Source organism: Cololabis saira, chromosome 3 (assembly GCF_033807715.1).
Source record: "Cololabis saira isolate AMF1-May2022 chromosome 3, fColSai1.1, whole genome shotgun sequence".
NCBI classification, from domain to species: Eukaryota; Metazoa; Chordata; class Actinopteri; order Beloniformes; family Belonidae; genus Cololabis; species Cololabis saira.
This window is the reverse complement of record NC_084589.1, coordinates 26,809,405-26,828,702: the sequence shown is the minus strand read 5'-3', so window position 1 is coordinate 26,828,702 and position 19,298 is coordinate 26,809,405. Positions and strand designations below refer to the sequence as shown.

General features: G+C 40.4%; 1 protein-coding gene across 2 annotated transcripts; it reads right to left on the bottom strand.

Moving 5' to 3' along the window:
- Nucleotides 1-10,137: 10,137 nt before the first annotated feature.
- fam189b (family with sequence similarity 189 member B) lies at nt 10,138-17,550 on the bottom strand. Of its 2 annotated transcripts, none has more exons than XM_061716892.1 (15): nt 17,350-17,550; nt 15,989-16,933; nt 15,838-15,894; nt 15,373-15,480; nt 15,121-15,237; nt 14,896-15,003; nt 14,568-14,728; nt 14,345-14,444; nt 14,083-14,155; nt 13,320-13,608; nt 12,886-13,229; nt 12,761-12,802; nt 11,734-11,909; nt 11,476-11,622; nt 10,138-11,372 (listed from the first exon to the last, which is right to left on the bottom strand). In XM_061716892.1, exons 2-15 carry the CDS (start codon nt 16,220-16,222, stop codon nt 11,121-11,123), a joined length of 2,208 nt encoding a protein of 735 aa, XP_061572876.1. In that variant the 5' UTR covers nt 16,223-16,933; nt 17,350-17,550; the 3' UTR covers nt 10,138-11,120. The 2 variants fall into 2 exon arrangements, with proteins under 2 accessions (XP_061572876.1, XP_061572877.1); XM_061716893.1 differs by having other exon boundaries at nt 17,395-17,550.
- Nucleotides 17,551-19,298: the final 1,748 nt, after the last annotated feature.

The window sequence follows — 19,298 nt, the reverse complement described above, 5'->3', positions numbered from 1 at the left end:
GCGCACCCTCGCCTTCCAGCCCCTGTCCTCTGCCTCAGCCGCTAGGTTGGAGTAGCAAAGTTTCTTGCGTTCATACGCTTCTTCAACGGCATCCTCGCAAGGAACTGTCAGCTCAATGATGTAGACGAACTTGCAGGTGTTGGACCATAGGATAAGGTCTGGACGTAGGGTGGTCGTTGTGATCTCCGGGGGGAAAATCAGCCTCCGATCCAGGTCAGCCTGCATTTGCCAGTCCTTGCCCTCTGCTTTTCCCCCTCCCGAACAAACCATGGTGGGTGTTGCCGCACATCCTGGTTGTTGGTGGGCTGGGCGTTGATGGAAACCCTCTTGCACTCATGCTTATCAGCCAGACATCTGAGGCCCTGGTTGTGTCTCCATGTATATCTGCCTTGAGTGAGGCTGGTTTTACAGCCCACCATAATGTGCTTAAGTGTTGCTGGGGTCGTACACAGGGGGCACGCTGGGTCCTTTCCAAACCATTGTTGAAGGTTTATGGGAGATGGTAGAACATCGTATGTTGCTCGAACGATGAATCTCAACCGGTTGGATTCCATGCCCCAGAGTTCGCTCCATGTGAGCTTCTTCTTCTCAACACCCTCCCACCTCATCCAGCGGCCCTGCTTGGCTTGTGCTACGGCTTTGGATCGTCTGGTTGCTTCCTCCTGTCGGCGCACCTCCTCTACGACCATGGTTCGTCGCTCGGTGGTAGATGCCTTTCGCCAGAGAGGAGTTACAGTTCCAAAGCCAAAACCTGCTCTGCCTTGCTGGACATGGCCCACTACATCAGGGTGAAGGAGAGCAGATTTGGTATATCTATATACCAAATATATATATATACTGTATATATATATACTGTGTATATATATATATATATATATATATATATATATATATATATATATATATATATATATATATATATATATATATATATATACACTTGCATACATACACATATAAGTAGCTGCCCATTTCTGTACATAAATATAAACAAATCTACCCATTCTTCACCCAATAGTGTTATCTGCAGGCCCCTAAAAGCCGCTAAACAACCCCTTCCTCTTTGTACCTCGTGAAAATCATGTTTTTATATTTGTTTTTAAACTGGTTAATGTTTGGACATTGTTTTAATTCGGAATCCATTCTGTTCCATAGTTTAACTCCACTGACTGATATAGAAAATCTTTTCATGGTTGTTCGTGTTCTGCAAGTCTTAAAATTTAGAGAACCCCTTAAATTATACCTCCCCTCTCTGTCATAAAACATTTCCTGTAAGTGAGATGGTAATAAGTTGTTCCTAGCTTTATACATGAATTGTGCAGTTTGGAATTCTACTATGTCAAAAAATGTGATCATTTTAGAATTGAAGAATAAGGAATTGGTGTGTTCACGAAAACCAGCCTTATGAATTATCCTACTTTCAGTTTACGTATTGTCTTTCCAGACTCATATGAGACAGATATTTGACAAATCATAGGTAAACCTTTAGCCTACCCATACATTTGTAAATCGATGGTGAAACAGTTATTAAAATATCCATCCATTTGTTATTAAATATACTTCCATGTATTTCCAGTCCATTGGAAAAAATAAACATGCAAACTCTGTGATGGTTATAAAAATGCAAAGACACACTTAATTCAAGATTATTTAAGGATAATGTGAGTTTATTAATGAAAACATTATGGACAGAAGCTTTATTGACAGCAATTGCCCAACTGGCTTTTGTTCCAATTTGATCAAATACATTTTTCACTACATATGCTGTCAGACTCTTGGCACAATAGGGGCATCTTTCAGGATCAGGCTGTTCTGAGCACTGTGACTGATAAAGCTTAGCATTTGAAACATTTTACAACCCTATCAAAATGAAGTTGGGATAAAAGACATGTTTGGCGCTATCTGGCAGAAACTTTGGTTACATTTTTGATTTTTGCATCTGACCTTGCCTTTCAGTTGTCTATTGAAACAAAATATTTACAAATGTAACTTGTAAGTAAGTCTGGGGCAGTAAGATGAAAAATAAAAATAGAAGAAAGAAGCAAAATATGCAGATAAAACATTCAGAAGACTTATTTTGTCAGAGACAGGATGGACAACCAAATGTCTTTGCTGTATCAGAGCTGTTGCAAAAGCAGTTCACAAAAGCCATATTCATAACAACATGGAAAAAGGATGATCATGTCGTCTGTGGTTTTCATTAATGTCAGTCTTAGAAATGGTGGCTACCTCTTTTGTAAGACTCATTATATTGGTGGAAGGATGCATAACGTTGTCAGAACAAAAAACAGAACTAACATCTCATGGCTTTCTGTGGGAGGACATTTCTCATGGTCAGCCATAGCCCTCCGCCGACTACAAGTGGAAAACACGGGAAAGTCGTGTTTGTTTTACTCCAGGAGTATTTATATTGTTCAGTTTTATCCATTTGAGAGAATATTATTGTTAAAGGATGTTTAGCATTTTTAAATCATCTCCAAAAGAAGTTGGTGTTCTCATTGTTGTCTGATATGTAGTTTATCGATAAGTAATCAAATCAATGCTAATTTAGGGACTCTTAGAATGTTTCATAAATCATTCACATGGAGGCAGATTTAAATGTTTCCTCTGGTATTTAAACCTCCGTTAGTGTGAAACATGTTAGATAAATGATTGCCCAAACCTGGAAATATTTGAGACAAAGCTCATCAAAACAACTTGAACATGTTTTTTTGAGGGGCTTTTCCTCATTTCCAAATTATCATTAAGAAAATGTTGATGATGACATGCAACATGACATAACAGGCAGTTTTAAACAGTTCATCTGTTAATTTATGACTAAATAAAACTCTATATCACAAATACGATAACAGACTGATTAGCAATCCAAGTTCTTTAACGAAATGAAAATATGAAAAGTAAAGAGAAAAAATCTGATGTTTACAACACACTGTAAAGTTATTGAAGTTTCACAGGCTTGTGCATATCATGGTCTTGGTTTCAGAGATTTAACCGTCCTGACTTTTGTGTTATGATTATAATTCTTTCCCTTTTTTTCATCAACAAGCAACCAATCACTTGTTCCTGTTGTAGATTTTCTTGGCAAAGTTGAGGAAGACAGAATGAGGAACGTCTCCTGCATAACTAGAAATAAGTTTCTGCAGGCGCTGATAGCTCTCCTCTTCATATGCTTGATACAGAGTTGCCATCTTCAAGGTTTTGCTTTGCCCTTTGCCACACTGACGTCATCAGTGCGGCCGCAACAACCCTGAACAGTACATGAAATTGAAACTAATATGCAACACTAACGAGTGGTTACATGAACATACTTTCAAAAAACTTTCAATACAAATTTAAAAAAGTTGAAAGAAAAACAAAGACTAGACTCAGCATAGTTACCCACTTTACAGTCAGATCCTTAGGTATTTGGAAATGGAACCATTTTTATGTTTTGCATCTGCACACCAGAGTTGCAGAACCAAGATGAAACCATCCATAAATAATTAAACTTTAGATTTTAAATTCAAACTTATATTGTTGTATGCAAGACGAGACCTGAACAATGAAATTCTTTCTTTGCTGTCCACGCTGAATGCCAAGCAGGAGAGTCCTGAACAATTTAAAAATGAAGCATGTGAAAAATAGGATAAAAATATAAACAATGAGAAATATATAAACTAAGGAGCATTTTAAGTATGTAGATTATAGTGACGCAAATAAACTAAACTATGTACATATTGTGCAAAGTGTTGTACAACTACGTAATTAAGTATGTGGTATGAACTATGTGGTAAGTAGCATTAAAGTTTAAATTTCAGTTGTTTGACGATAACATTTCATCAACAGTTGAGGCTTAATTGATAATCAGTTTCATGGACTGTCGTATGCGTCATCCATCCTCACTTCATGTCAAATAAAAGGAACATTGTGGAGTTAAATCAATCCCTAGGTCTTTTATTAGACTTTTGCGAGGGACCAAAAACGTGAATGTGAATCAAAGCAGTTTTGAGTGAGACTGGAATATTTCCTCCTTTTGCAGCTATAGCAATCGACTTACACAGACTAAGTTCAATGTAGCAGTGAATGGGAATAACTTTCCTACACAAACACTACTTTTTTATACATGTTTTGTAGACATGAAAAGTTACAATTAATTCACAATAACACTAGTAGTAACTGATTTCCAATTGCCTTTGGTGCAAATAAAACAAATGCCTCCATAGTCCCCCGTCTGTGGAGACACTCCACCGTGGTCCCCATACCGAATAGGACCTTGGTTAAACCCTAAATGATCTCAGGCCTATGGCTCTCACCTCCCTCCCAATGAAAGCTATGGAAGGGTCTTAATGAAATACATAATCAAAGTCACTGACTCACTCATCGACCCTCTCCAGTTTCATATCGAGAAGGAAGAGGGGTTGATGACGCAAAAATGTTCATCATGAACACAGTTCACAAACATCTGGAACGCCCCAACTGTACAGCCACATACTTCTTTGAAGACTTTTCATCCGCATTCAACCCCTTGCAACGATACATTCTGGCAGAGAAACTTTCCACTTGCTTCCACCTGGATGACCAGATCACTCTGTGGATCATCAACCTCCTGACCAACCGGATGCAGAGAGTAAGGGTCAATAATACTTTCTCTGACCTCTCCTTCACTTCCACGGGCTCCCCACACAAGGCTGTATGCTGTCAGCTCTGCTGTTCATTCTGTATTTGGATGACTGCAGGACCAGCCACCCAGACTGCAGCCTTGTGAAGTTGTGGACGACACAGTCCTTGTGTCACTGTGGAGCGGCTCCCTGCTCCATCACAGCCCAGCAGTCGGTGAGTTCGTTCAGTGGTGTGAGGATGTTTCTCTGAAGTTGAACATAGAGAAAACCAAGGACATGGTGGTGACTTTCCTCCAGTAAACAGATGGATTTGGTCTCAAAATCTGTCTGCACACTTAACAGGCAGGCTGTGGAGAGGATGAATGAGTATAAATACCGTATTTTCTGGACTATAAGCCGCACCTGTATATAAGCCGCACCTGCTCTATTTTTTTTTAAAATAATAAAAAAAAGATATACAAGCCGCACCTGTATATAAGCCGCATCCACTCTATTAAAAAAAAAAAGGTATGCAAGACGCAGATATTTATGTTGTTAGATTAGATATTTACTACATGTACAGAAGGATTTTGAACTGTAAATGATGTACATGTTTGTACCTAAATAGATCCTTTCCTAACAGTGTCTTTTAACACGGCAGCAACTTTGCTGATTAAAACGAGACAGAACCAAGAGAAAATAACCGCTATTTATTTATCTATTCATCTGTTTGAAATCTACTTCTACCTACTTCTATCTGCTAAAGAATTAGTGTATTCTTCTTTGCATTTATTTTGTCTTAGTTTTGACAAAATAAATTTCTTCGAGCGGTGGAAGAAAAATCCACAGAATAGCCGCACCTTTGTATAAGCCGCACGGTTCAAAACCTATGAAAAAAGTAGCGGCTTATAGTCCAGAAAATACGGTACTTGGGCACAATTTTTGACTGTACTCTGAAGTTTGCGCTCAATACTGAGCAGATCTATTGGAAGTGTCAGCAGTAGCAGTATGTCCTGAGGAAACTGAGGATTTCTTTACTGGTCCCAAAGCTTCAGAGTTTTTTATTACTCCTTCATTGACAATCTTTTAACTTTTTAGGCCTGCAGAACAGAATACGCCTGCAAAGAACAGTGAGAACCTGAAATCATCGGTCAGAGGACTCATCCTTGTGCAATCAGCAGACCCTTAGAACAGCGCGCAGGATTCTACAGGACTCCTCCCACGCTCTGACAAAAAAAGTATTCTTGAACTGAATGTAATTGATAATTACTTCTTTTGTAAATCAAACCACAGAAACATAAAAGTTGTTGGTGACTTTGTAGGAAGAAAATGAAACACTGTTGCCCATATTTGTAACTCAAATAAGAAAGATTATCACTTAATAAATACAGTTGCAAGGGGGATCCTCTATTGCCTCCCCTAGACATTAATACTGGTGACAACCAGATGGGAACCAAAATCACAGTGACTGTGATACTTATTAAATACATGTAGCTGACTGGCTTCTCTTAATTCTTACAGCAAATATAGTACTCCAATGCCACGAACAAGGGACTTATAAACTCTAGCAGTTAAGGGCAAGAAATTTCTGGTCTTGTTCAAGCGAGACTTAACCCTTAAAGTTTAAAGCCTCACATATGAAATAATACACAGAAAATCGTTTTTTTTAAAGTGTTTATTATATATTGAAAAATAAAAACATATCCAATTGGCTTAACGGTTTGGTTTTTTTTACACTTGTCTCCATATATATTAATGGTTAGTACCATGATTTGGCAAAACCTTTATCTATGAAATATGTATGCATTTTAAAACTGTAGCAGATGTTTTCTTATGGAACGTGTGAGTGTGCGTGTCCTACACCAGTCCTTTTCAACAGTCTGATCAAACATACTTTATCAAAATTTGAATTCCGAATTTTGACAGATATGACTAAAAATACTGATTTGGAACACGAAAGGAGAAGACGGAAAGACAAGGCAGTGATGGATGAAGTGTGTGGAGTGTTGTGTAATGTGTCTTAGTGGTGAATTGCAATATAAAGGACATACATGCTAACATAAGACAGACATGAAGAAAGAAAAGGGTGAACAGAAAAGAGAAAATGCGTGTGTGATAAAAGCAGGTCAATAAGGTTTTTAGGTACTTTTGAATGTCTGTGTTACATACAAACATGTATGAACATAAATCCAAATATCAACACGAAAGCATGCACTCATACAGTATACATCTACATATACACATACATAAATATACTTGCACATATACATATATACATGGTGATGGAGAGGTACACACACCTGTAAATACACTGTAATAATAATGATAATAATAAAAATAATGACAGAAAAGACATCTAGAGCAACAACAATAATAATATGAACAATATTATTAACAATACTAGCATGATTATTATTGGTTAATTATTGGTTAATTGGTTAATTGGTTAATTAGTATTGTTGGTACTACAACCAATAAGTTATTATCATCATCAGTGCCAACACCCCTACCATCCTCCCTGGCTGGCCCGGATCCCCGAGCGGCACCAACCACCGCTCAGCCCCACACCACGGCATGGAGACCAGCCAAGAACCGCCTGCAGCCTCTAGGACACCAGCCCCAAAAGGCCCACACCCCCACACCCGGGCCAGAACCAGTCAGCCCCCTCCCAGACCATCATGCCTTAGTCAATTCAATTCAATTTTATTTATATAGCATCTATTACAACAGAAGTTGTCTCTAGGCGTGTCCTAGACACCCAGAACAGAGCAATTATTACATAAATATAAACTTTTACAGATTGGTGTCCATAATTCAGCATTCAGGATCAGAAATAAAAGAAATCTTGTTTTCATTTATTTAATAGGAGTGGTTTGGTTTTATCTGAAATAAAATATTATTTTAGATATTTTCAAATGGATTTTCTTTGTGCAAGAGATATTCATTAGTTCTGTTGCTGCAGGTGGAAGGTCTAGGTTTATTGAGCTAATAGAGATCTGGGCCTTAAGTGATGATTTCAGTCGTTTATATTCCAGAAACTGATGTTTCTGAAGCCATACCCCTGGACCAGATAGGAAAACAATGTTAGACTATAGATGCGTGATACTTTTCTTAGTCCACATGCGAAAGTAGATCCTGGTTATTCCAAATGGGAGTGAAAACATGAATGGGTGATTTTTATTAAGTTTCCACCAGGCAGTCAGAGTGGAAGCTACTGTTATTGCTTTGAAACATGGATGACGCTTGATGGATTGACTGAGAAATGACTAACTGACTGTGATGAGTACATATATTGAAGTTGGTTAGCATAAGTAAAGTAAAGGTAGATATTTGGAGCTTGTAAGACTCCTTGAGGTTTAGGTTTTTGTAGTTTAATCCTTGGTGTTTTATTTTTCCAATAGAATTTTGTAACAGTTGAATCTAAAGAGTTAAATGAGGTGCAAGAAGGCTGAGTTGGAATCATTTAGAATAAATAGTTTGTTTTAAGGAAGAAATAGCCTTTTAATTATTGTTATTTTACCTATGACAGAGGTACATTTACCCAGTGTTGAAGATCATCAACTACTGTTTTGAATAGTGGGGTAACGTTTCCTCAGCTCTTACAGTCTGGAGGAAACTTTGATGCCTAAATATGTGATGTGATTTGTGCATAGAGTAATGGCTGATTTGTACAATGGAAGAATGGATGACTTATTCCCATTTATTGAGTAATGAACGATTTTGGAGTACAGATTATTTATTTATGGGAATGACACCCACTATTTTTCAAAATATTTATTAAATTGGGGGTATTTAAGAAGAGACGTATTAAAGCGCCCTCTAGTGGTATGATTATGTAAACATGATTGATTCCAATTGAAAGTAACTGGAGCATGGTGAGTAATTATCACAGATCCCTGACATAATTAAGTTACTCGTCAGAAAAAGATTGATGCTTTGTGAAATCATCTTTAACAGTTTCTAATTATTTGTAGCGCTACAAATACATTTGATAATTTTATTTTATTTGTTTAAAATTTTTTATTGTACAAAACTTCCTTTGTTATTATTATTATGGGAGATAATTGCTGGAGAGGTCTCAGAAAACTATGGAAATGTGTCTCCTGCGTGTTTTAGATGTTGCCCTGCTCTAATACACCTGATTCAAATGAATGGATCGCTGCTTGGCTCCAGCATGGCCCCAGTGTAATAATCATGTAATCAAATCAGTAATCAAGTCATGAATCAGGTGTGTTAATCTAAACATTTGGTGGGACAGGGAAAGAAGTGGGCAACACTGGTCATTTTCTTTTTAAATAATGAAACACAGTGGCATACATACAGTTTTTCTTTCTTCCAATTGTCATTACCTGAAACAACAGCCTTTTAGGGGAAAAAATTAATTAAAAAAAATCATTTTGTAACTGTTAGCATGATGTTTAATTTCTTATTTCAGCAGCCTATTGATGACATTCAAATGGGGTTTTGGTTACGATAGCAGGCTGTATATCAAAATGATCCAGAACACAGCTTAGCTGGCCATAATGAACCTGTCCACTTCTTCCACACTGCCTCTCTTCTCTCCCTTCTCTTGTGCCTCTACTTTTTTCCCTCTCTCTTGAATTTCAAAGCGGCTATCCCAGCAGTTTACGTGTTTGACTCTCAGTACTTTTCATTGGTCGTTTGTAAAATCAGAAATTATCTCACGGTTTAACCAACAGGATTTGAAAAGGTGGAAAAGAAAAAAAGTCACATTTTAGTCCTTCAAGGCTACATAACAGCAACGCAAATCAGATAGTATTTGTGTCTATAATTTATTTAATATGTTGAAGTACATAATTTGCATTGAAAGTTCTGTTATTGATACTGCATTTAAAATTAAATGTGTCATATTTAGAAAACATTTACTATTCCGGTTTCAAGGCTTTCCTCTGTTAAGCCCGCAGTCCAGATATAATATATTTTAAATAAATGTGTTATCCATGACAGGAGGTAGAAAAACAGCTTAGTGCCTTTCACGAGGATGTGTATTTGTAGGAGTGTAGTCATAGTCGTGTTTTCAGGCCAAGTGTAACTGTAGCCTATGTGTTAATCCGTTTCAATATTTTCTATGCCCTTTCTGGGGGGATGTCATTGTGCGGGTGGCAGGTTACACCCTAGAGGGCCAAATGTGTGTCCAAAATGTGACTCCACTTGTATGAAAGCAACATTTCTAGTTAATGAGCACACCAAAAATACCTTTCATCATAAGAAAACAACAAAAAATTCATTCTGATACAAATATGCCAATATACCTCTAAACTTCAGATCTGGCTGATAAAATGATATGTTCTCTGTTACCAGATCTTCTGGAGGATTTGTTTTTCCTTTCAATTAATCATCCTTTAACAACCAGTGCAGGTCCAAGAGGAAACCTACCAACACACAGTGTCTGACAGACTCATGAGAGCCACAGCACACTTTACACGTCTATATCTTACAAGGATAGGACTGTTTTAGCCATTGTCTTTAATGGCCCTATACAAATTAGTATGGAGAAGTGGGTTTGCCGCCACCTGGAAAAAAACTTTGTCTCTTGGCCTTGGTTTTTCAACTAACTATTTAATCAGATACATTTCAAGTGGCTACTATAGTAGAACTTGTGTGCAAGAGGAAAAAGTAGAGAAGCAAACATGCAGACAAAGACATTCTGAGCACTTGTTACTTATTGAAACAAATCAGCAGGATTGAATGCACACGATTCCTGCTGCATCAGAGTTGTAGCAAAACATGCACACACACAAATTAAAGCACCGAGTCCAGTCTCCCACCTACCCACCGACCCACAGAAAATACATTTCAAAGGCTGAATGTGCATCTGTGGCGTGCATTCATGTCTGTGTTAGAAATGCTGGCTGCCTTATTTTGTGAAGGCCATCATGTAGGTGAAAAATAAAGTAGGATTCTGCATTAGAAAAAAATACATAGCATTGTCCTCATGTGGAACCTTCGTTTTTTTTTTTGTTTTTTGTTTTTATTTTACTGAGCAGACTATGTTAACCGATGCATTTAATCTTAAGAATGGAAGACAAGAGAAGGGTTTCCATAATCACTTCACAGGAGTGATGTAGTGGATTAACTGAAATGTACAACTGGGCCAAAAGCATTTTGGAACGCATATTTTGTTAATAGGCTGATATACATGTAAGTGGTTGCTAAGTAGTTGAGTTCTGTGTCCAGTTTTTAGCGTTTTTTTTCAGATGACGTCTGAAAGGAGGACAAGGTTAGAGATGCTTCTGGCAATCTGGTAGGACAATACATGGCGTGTTCTGACTGAAAAGAGACCATGCTGGTCAGAAATAAGCATCTTGTAGCCACTGCTTGTTGGTGGCACCACTAAATAATACCATCTGCACAGTTGGCTTCAGGCAACGAAGGAGACCAAGGGGGGAAAAAAAGGAGGGCAGACTTTTACATCCCTTTTTTTATGTTTTTTTTCTCCCCAAAACCCTTCCTATTTTCACCACAGCCATGCTGCGTGCCTCCTTCTTCATTCATCTGTCCCTCCGTCGCCTCGTCTCCCCTTCACAGTGCAGACTCTGAATAGAGAGTGCCTGATGACCCGTGTGGTGGATGAGGTGTCATCAATCGCCGCAGTGACGCTGAGGAGGAGCTTAAATCTCCACAACTGCGCAGGTGGATCCCCTCAGGTGCCCGGCTGCTGCGATGCCGGTTGTGTCGGCTGTCACTATGGGAGTGGTGGTGTCCACGGTGATGAGGTTGGTGAGAGTGATGGGTGGAGTGTCCTCGGCTAGTGCTCCAAGGGGTCCGATACACCTTCAGATAATTTTATCAAGTAGATAATAGACAAGACAGGGAACTTTAGATGTAATGTAATGAAACTGGCGATAAAGAAATAAAACAGAGCTTGTGGTCATACTTGTTCAAAGGGCAGGTGGCTGGTGGCATCAGCCTCAGTTCCACTCCTCCTCTTCGGTCCCTGTACGGTGTTCCCAGCAGGTTCGGACGAGGGTGCTAGATTACGTTTGGAGCGATGGAGGAAGCGAGCCACCAGCGCTCGAGTAACCTAAAGAGAAAGAAAAGTGTTTTGCAATTTAATCAGAAAGTGGTTCAGCTAAGCTTTGTGTTTATACGGGAATCCTAGTCCTGTATCTAGCATCAACCAAAGATGATATACCTTTAGGTCTGCGAGGGAACGGTGGCAGTCTTTAGGTAAACGAACTGGTGAGGTGGGTGCAGGTTTAGGTGGGACCTGCACCCCTGTGGCAGCTGTTTTCACACTTCCTTTGCTGGGCAGAGCTGCAGCAGGAGGTGAAGAAATATGGGGTAACAGACACGCCTCAGAGGATGGGCCTTTGAATTAGAAAACAAGACAACAGGTTTGCATATTAAGCTATGTTACAACTGATCTGTTGGAGAGAAGAGTAACAACATAAAGAGTGGAAAATCTGAGGAATTATTAGTCTATTACCATATAAATAACATTTCAGGAGCGTCCACATATGGAAACAACCGGCCCATGTGGAGCATACAGCAATACATAAGGGTTCATGCAAATGTCCCTCACCATAGATGATATTTTATAATTTATTATTCTCTCTCTCATTTCCATACAAGCATATTTTTGAGCTATAAATTGTTCATTAATAACGCTGTATGTAATACAGTACTGATGTAAGTTGTGTGTATATAAGTATATAACTCCATAAATACTGTAGTATAGTTATGACAATTTTTAAAAACAATGAATGACATTAGATATGTCACACTAATGAACAAGAGCTCCCAGAGTATTATAAAGACTTGCTGCAATGCTTAAATTTTATCTAAGATTTACATATATTATAAGTCACACACAGTACAGCTTTATTATGCACTGTGGATGACATTTTGGATTGGACCCCTGTGTGACTGCATTAGATGGTATTTACATATGTGGCCTTTGAGCAACCTCGAAGTGATTTTAATTCACAATAACAAATTATCATTACATGTATTAGTCATGTGCATCTATGTCTCAGCTTCATGAATGCCAGATTTCCGTTTTTCTCTGCAGGAGAGAATATGGTCATGTCCTTTTGTTTTATGTAATGCCATGGTTAATTTGCATGCAATTAACTGATTTTCATGGTTCATGGTAATTAAATCTGCAAAAGTTTCAAAAAAAGCTTTTCTATATCTAAGCCATTAGCTCATACTCGTACCTGTGTCAGGAGATGCTTTGCTGCCCCCAGAGCCGAAGTCAACTGGAAGATAGTGTAACAGTGAACGGGTTATGGTCATTGTAAAACTGAATACAGAGGTGTGTTCACATTAGGCTCAGACTCACCTGTGTCTGTAGAGGAGCTGAGGCCAGGCTCACTGTGTGACCTGACAAGGCGTAGGAAGCCTTCACTACTCACGTTCTCTCCAGCTTTTTCCCCTCTCCCTGCCAGTCGTCGCAGGTAAAGAGGCTGGTTTAGAAGCAGTGGCCTATTTCCAGCCTCAGTGGCAACCGAGGTGGATGAAGCAAAGGGAGCAGAATAGGGTGGGGCAGCACCTTGGCTTGACGGAGTGGAAGGGCGAACCCGAATTTCTGGGATGGAGGATCGTTGTTGATTAGTGGAAGTTCCTATTGCTTCCAGCTGGGAGCAGCTACTCGCTAGCATGGCCTGGCGGTGGAGTACAGGTGACCTGGGTGACAGAACGGCACAACGCAAAATAGTGTTTCTGTGTGTTTGTTACTTAAAATGTTACCTCAGATATTAGAGTGATTGCACCCACCTGTATGTGTTGCTAGCTGTGCTGGGTGAGGAGCAGGAGTTGGACCTCTCCCCTTTAATGAATCGCTTGGCTCTCGGTCCTCCTGCTAGAGGACTCTCTGGCGTTTGAGATGCTGGTCCACGAAAGCTTATGTACTCTCCTGCATCCCCTCCCTCACTACTGGTCCTGTTGCTCCTCTCCCCCTGATGTCTCAGCCCAACCTCCATGAGACAGGAATCCTCGGAGGGGGAGGAATCATCAGGAATGTCCACTATCTCTGACATTAACAGAGATCCGCTGTCCATAGACACTAAGAAAAAAAAAGCATACCCTTTATTAGACAGAAAAACGTAAATATTTAACCATTTCAGTTGTCTCTTTCATATTTTGCCTATTTCTTGTAAATATGATGTATTTTTCCGCTGTGTATTTCTTGATTGAATATCAGATCTATAGCTTCAGGGTCTATCCAAGTTCCCACATTTTGTTTCAGCATATTTTGAAAACACAGAGATCTGGGAGCAATACTGGTAACCATTAACTTGTGTTTGTTATAAATCAAATATAGAACTGCTGTTATAATTGATAATCATACTATTATCAATATCATATGAATTTAACAAAACCCTATGTGACTATGAATATTTATTGTTTATCATCCTAATTTAGCAACTGTGTAACTTTTTCCTGCTTATTAATCATTTAATATTAAATTATTCCCCATCAAATCCATTGGCACATTCAGAAACAGCACGACGAATATGAGGGAATGTGTTTTTTGCACCTTCACCACTGAAGGCTGTAGAGGTTCCTCTCTCTCCAGACAGCTCAGTGCCATGAGGGTCAAACACTGTTGCCTGAACAGACAAAGATCACATCACACATGCAGATTTTGCACAGTGGTATAAAAAAAAGTTTGGAGACCCCCAGTCCAAATTTCTACTATAGTGATTTTAAGCAAGATACATATTTTTGTTTTATTTTTATTTTTAGAAAAGGGAGCTGGAGCCTGCAAACATTTGAATAAACATGGAAGAAATGCCCACCTGGCTGACAGCTCTTTGTCCCATCACAGCTTCATAAGGAGGGGGGCAGTCAGTGGGGTATAAAGGAACAGGGCTCTCCATGGAGCCATTGTAGGTGATGCTAAATGTTGATACAAACATATAAGTCAGTCTCTCAGAGTCTTAAGTCTAATTATTTAGGTGCATGGCTGCTACATGTCGTACACATGGGATACAATTAATCTTATCATGATTGGTTTTGTACCTCTGAGCATCTGTCTCTGAACTGCAGGTGTATTCAGGAGGATAGTAGGGGGGTGGAGGGATGGGGGGAACGAACTCCTCGAAGTCCATGATGTTGGTCAGGAAAGCATCCTGAGGAGTGGTGCATTCTGGGTTAACGGACCGGGAACGGTGTGGGGCCAACTAAGTGGGAGCCATGGGAGACGCATAAAAATCACACAACAAATGTTTGTGAGAAGTCTTAAAATTTCAATCCTAATCTATCTATACAGCACTGCAACTTATCTGCAGGATACTTGCGGTGTAAAATACTCAGCCACTTAAATGCAAAATGGTGCGTCTGTTCTCACCAGGTGGACGAGGTCCAGGGAGAATATGTGGATACTGCAAGTCACAGTGGACAGCGTACAAATGATGGTGGAGAGAATGCTGAGACCACATGCACTGAATAAAAGGTCCTGGAGAGAAATAAGCATTCACAGAAATCTCAATTCCATATCATGATTTTGTGCATTTAAATTGTTGGAATGTGCAAATGATTGTGTTTCAATGTTATTCCAACACATGACACCTACTTTTAGCTGATGTCTGACTGAGTGGCAGTCCACATTCAGGTAAAGGACCAGGCTATCCTCCTCCTCCATGGAGCAGGGGTGGGTTGGTGCACAGCACACACACAGGCCATTCTCCACCTGAACACAAAATAGTTAGGCTAGGAAGCACTGATCTGCAAACTTAAATGTTTCCCAAACAATTCCTGGCACGCTTTCCATGCATGTGTTTTAGAAGGGCATTTCAGCATGAGGCAGAAGACGACGCTTGCCTACCTGGCAGGTAAGCATAGACTTGACCATCTGTGCATTCTGGCAGGAGAGCATAGAGCCTGCCAGGCTGAGGATCACACACACTGCAGACAGCAGCATGAACAGTGACACCTGTGGGGGGAAACACAGGCCATGTTTGATTTATAGCCAGGTGTTAAAATTGAATTGCATTGTTTAGAATACCAAACAGCAGAAAATAAACTGTGAAAATGCCCAAGTTAGTTTTAGAGAGGTCATAAAATCGCAAACTTAGATACAAGCGTAGGTGTTAATTCGGAAAGGAATAAACAGTATCATCTCATTTATACCATATAAAGTTTAAACCCAAACACAAAGACCTTCAGAATTAGCAATCCAGATCCCATATTGTAAATTTTGACTTGTGGCGACTTTTCATCTGCTATAATTAACATTTGAACCTCAAACCAACATAATAAAAAAAATCCTTAAATAGAGTAAAACACGTACCACCAGTGTTAGAGGTCTCCTCCATGAGATTATTCCTACTATTCCTGATGCCACCACCTGGATACACACAACACACACCAGAAAACACACCCTTTATAGCTTTTTCTTTTTTAAATCCCTGTTGTATGTTTGTAGTTATATTCATACTTACAAAGAAGCCAGCCCAGAATGGGCAGGACTGCCTCACACGAGCAGAGGAGGTGAAGGCCATGCTTGTGAAGGAGAAGGCCAGCACCATGGCTCCCAGGCCCAGGTGGCACAGCCCCAGGTACAGGAGCACGCGTGCCCCCCCAGGCCCCCGGCCAGACATGCCTCTACGGCTGTCCGACCAACCGCGAGACCCGGAGGCTGAAGCCACACTGCTGGAGTCTGACGGGGAAGGCATTGTTTGGCTGGTCTGTGTTTGTGTGTGTGTGAAAGATGCTGGAAGATGTTTCACGAAACAAGTTGTGTGGGCAGAATCACAGCAGAGCAGAGGGGGAGACCAAATCTGGCATCAGATCTCCATTCTGTCACAGTTATGCGCCAAAAACTCTCCACTGGCCGGTGCAATATTTCCTGCGCAACGTCCCATGGTGCGCACTACAGTCCAGTAAGTCCAGGAACTTTGTCAGCAGAAAGAATTGACAAGCCCTTACTCAATCACATCTACCTCACTCACCTCATTTGATGTTTCGGCCATGATGCAATGATTGTTGTTGTCGGTCGTGTCTTTTTCAGCCCATGCTGCTCACAAGCCACTGCAACTCACACGAGCAGGCCTACAACTTGTGCCATTCTTCCATGCAGTCCGATTGAAACACAAGCACACAAATGTGGTTATTTTCCCTCTTTTAAATCCTCACATTTTTACTAAACTCGTTCGCCTTTATAGCTTCCACTTCTCCGTCTTCTCCCCTCCACCTCTCCCTCCTCTCCCCTGTGTGGCATTGCAGTAGAGCCGAGCAGGCCGCAGACTCTTAAAGCGTCCCAGAGAAAACAGCGTATCCACTGCCCGCAGCGGTGACATGGGCCGGTTAGTCCGTGCGTCCAGTCAGGAGGGATACCGTCCGAGCATGTGCGCTCCTCTCTGTCGACCTTACGTTACGTCCTCATCCTGCCACGGACAAGAAAACACCAAAGGCATAATATGACATCGGCTCGTTCACGGAGCGATTCTAATTACGTGAACAGGACATAATGATCTCAGCAAATTTCCAACTCCAACAGTAAATTATTGGATGGGAAATTTCCCCGCGGGGTTTCATCTCTGACAACTCCACCTTTTGCGGTGGTCCACAGGCAAATAGACACCCCCCTCCTCCTCCTCCTCATCCTCCACTTCTTTCCTCCCTGCAGTCACGCGGGCATCCCGTTCAACCCATGTGTGTGTGTATGTGTGTGTGTGTGTGTGTGTGTGTGTGTGTGTGTGTGTGTGTGTGTGTGTGTGTGTGTGTGTGTGTGTGTGTATGTGTATGTATGTGTGTATGAGAGAGAGTGTGTATGTGCGTGCGCGTTGTCCCGGACATGTACCTTGCTGCTTCCCACCAGGCTTCACATACACGCAGCATCGCTTACATCGTCTGCCCCGGGCCCGGCCAGGCCTACATATGCGCCATTCAACTTCATCTTTAGTCCTTCTGCTCTCTGCTGCCTCCGCGTCTTTTCCTCTGTTTTTCGGAAGAGCTGTGATAGCTGGGAGAGGAACTGTTTGCAAACCAAAACCTGCTCTGCGTGATGACAAGGCACGCAGGAAAACGTGCAGGCAACTCGGAGATGCGGCAGATCGAGCGCGCACGTTAGCGGTGCTGATGGTGGGAAGGAGGGGCGGTTGCCATAGCGACAGGCTCCGGCGCCCGCTGCTGCAGCAAAACGGTACCAGCAGCAGCTAAAAAGCAGCAGCAGGGGTTCCTAAAGTGAGAATGTGTGTGGCATTCAGTGGCTGGTCTCCATGACAGCCAAATGTTTGTCAATAGGCTCTTGTTCAATTTAGGCACTTAAGAGTTTTCATATCCACAAAAGTATGTTTTTTCCCTTGATGCATCCATATACTGCATATGTTCACAGTGCATCTATATAATTCTTTTCCCCCCAAAATAATGATGGAAAATTGTAATTTGTCTTCTCTTGCACATTTAGATTTAGATAGTTTTTGTATTTGTATGATATAATGTTAGCACCACTCATCCACAGCCTTTTACAAGATTTCTTTTTTCTCATACCTGTATTTCACCATGGGACTGTTTTCTTTCCACCTTAGGTCATGAGTCTAGAAATAGTTGACACTGAATACTACATAAACTGCAAACCTTTTCCTGGGAAAAATGTCTGTTTTGTTCATCTATTTTGCTCACATTTTCAATTCTGGGTTTGTACAATATACAAATAAATAACTAAATAAATGCCAAAAGCAGTGACCATTTATATTTACTTTGACTTATTTCTTTACAGACAGTATGAACCAAGGATAGTTTATGTTTTCCTCATTTCTTTCTTTTTAATCTGTTAACATAGATTCATTTTTGAATTTCAGGCCTGCAACACATATAAAATTATAATATTTATAACAGCTCCAGTGAAGCCACTTTGTAATTTTGCTATTCTTTTGATAATGCTTACAAATCAGGCCAGTCCAACTTGTACCCCCAGTCAATGCATACACAGTTTGCCGGCATAAATGTCATCATATGTTGCTCTAGAATCTCAGAATATTATTCTGCATGTATCCTGCCACCACAGATGTGTAAATGACCTTCAGCAAGAGCACTGATGCAACCCCCATCACTGAGGCTGACTTTCAGACTTCTTGCTGGTAACAGTAAATATCCTTTCCCTCCTTCTGTCTGGAGCATACAGAACTGATTTTTTTTCTCCAAAAGATATCTTAGCTACAGCAAATACACTTTGCCACTGTGTCTCATCCCAGAAGCCCCAAAGCCCAGAAACGGATACTGCCTCTGGACAAGATTAATTGGTTAGTTATTTTTTGCACAGTACAATTAAGTGGCATTTATGCACTGTATTGTGATGCTTGACAAATGTGTGCCCTTTATTGTGTGGTTTGATCAGCTTTTGATTGATGATGGGTCTTGATGCAGAACACATCTTAGGCTTGCACTCTTGCCCTTTACTCACTGAAATTGCTTTTAAATAACCAATTAATCAATTATATTATGTTCAATTCGATTCAATTTTATTTACATAGCGTCTTTTACAACAGTTGTCTCTAGGTGCTTTCCAGAGACCCACAACCTTGAGCAGACCCGGTTCATAAGGGCGGACCCTCCTGCCAAAGCCCAACTGGACAGAGCAGGAAAAGAGAGAATAGACATAGAGAATGAAGAAAAGACAGAGGATAGCAGAAGGCCCATCCTCCAAATCTACATTTGGATACTCTAAGAACTACAAGTAAACCTGCACTCTGAGAACGGAGAGCTCTATTAGGAACATAAGGTAGGCCACTGTGTGAAGCACTTTTTGTT

Coding starts and splice junctions, on each gene's coding strand:
- fam189b (XM_061716892.1), bottom strand. CDS start 16,222: ATGCCTTCCCCGTCAGACTCCAGCAGTGTGGCTTCAGCCTCCGGGTCT. Junction 14,156..14,344: donor GACAAAGAGCTGTCAGCCAG/GTGGGCATTTCT, acceptor TTGTCTGTTCAG/GCAACAGTGTTTGACCCTCA. Junction 12,803..12,885: donor CAGCTCCTCTACAGACACAG/GTGAGTCTGAGC, acceptor ACTATCTTCCAG/TTGACTTCGGCTCTGGGGGC.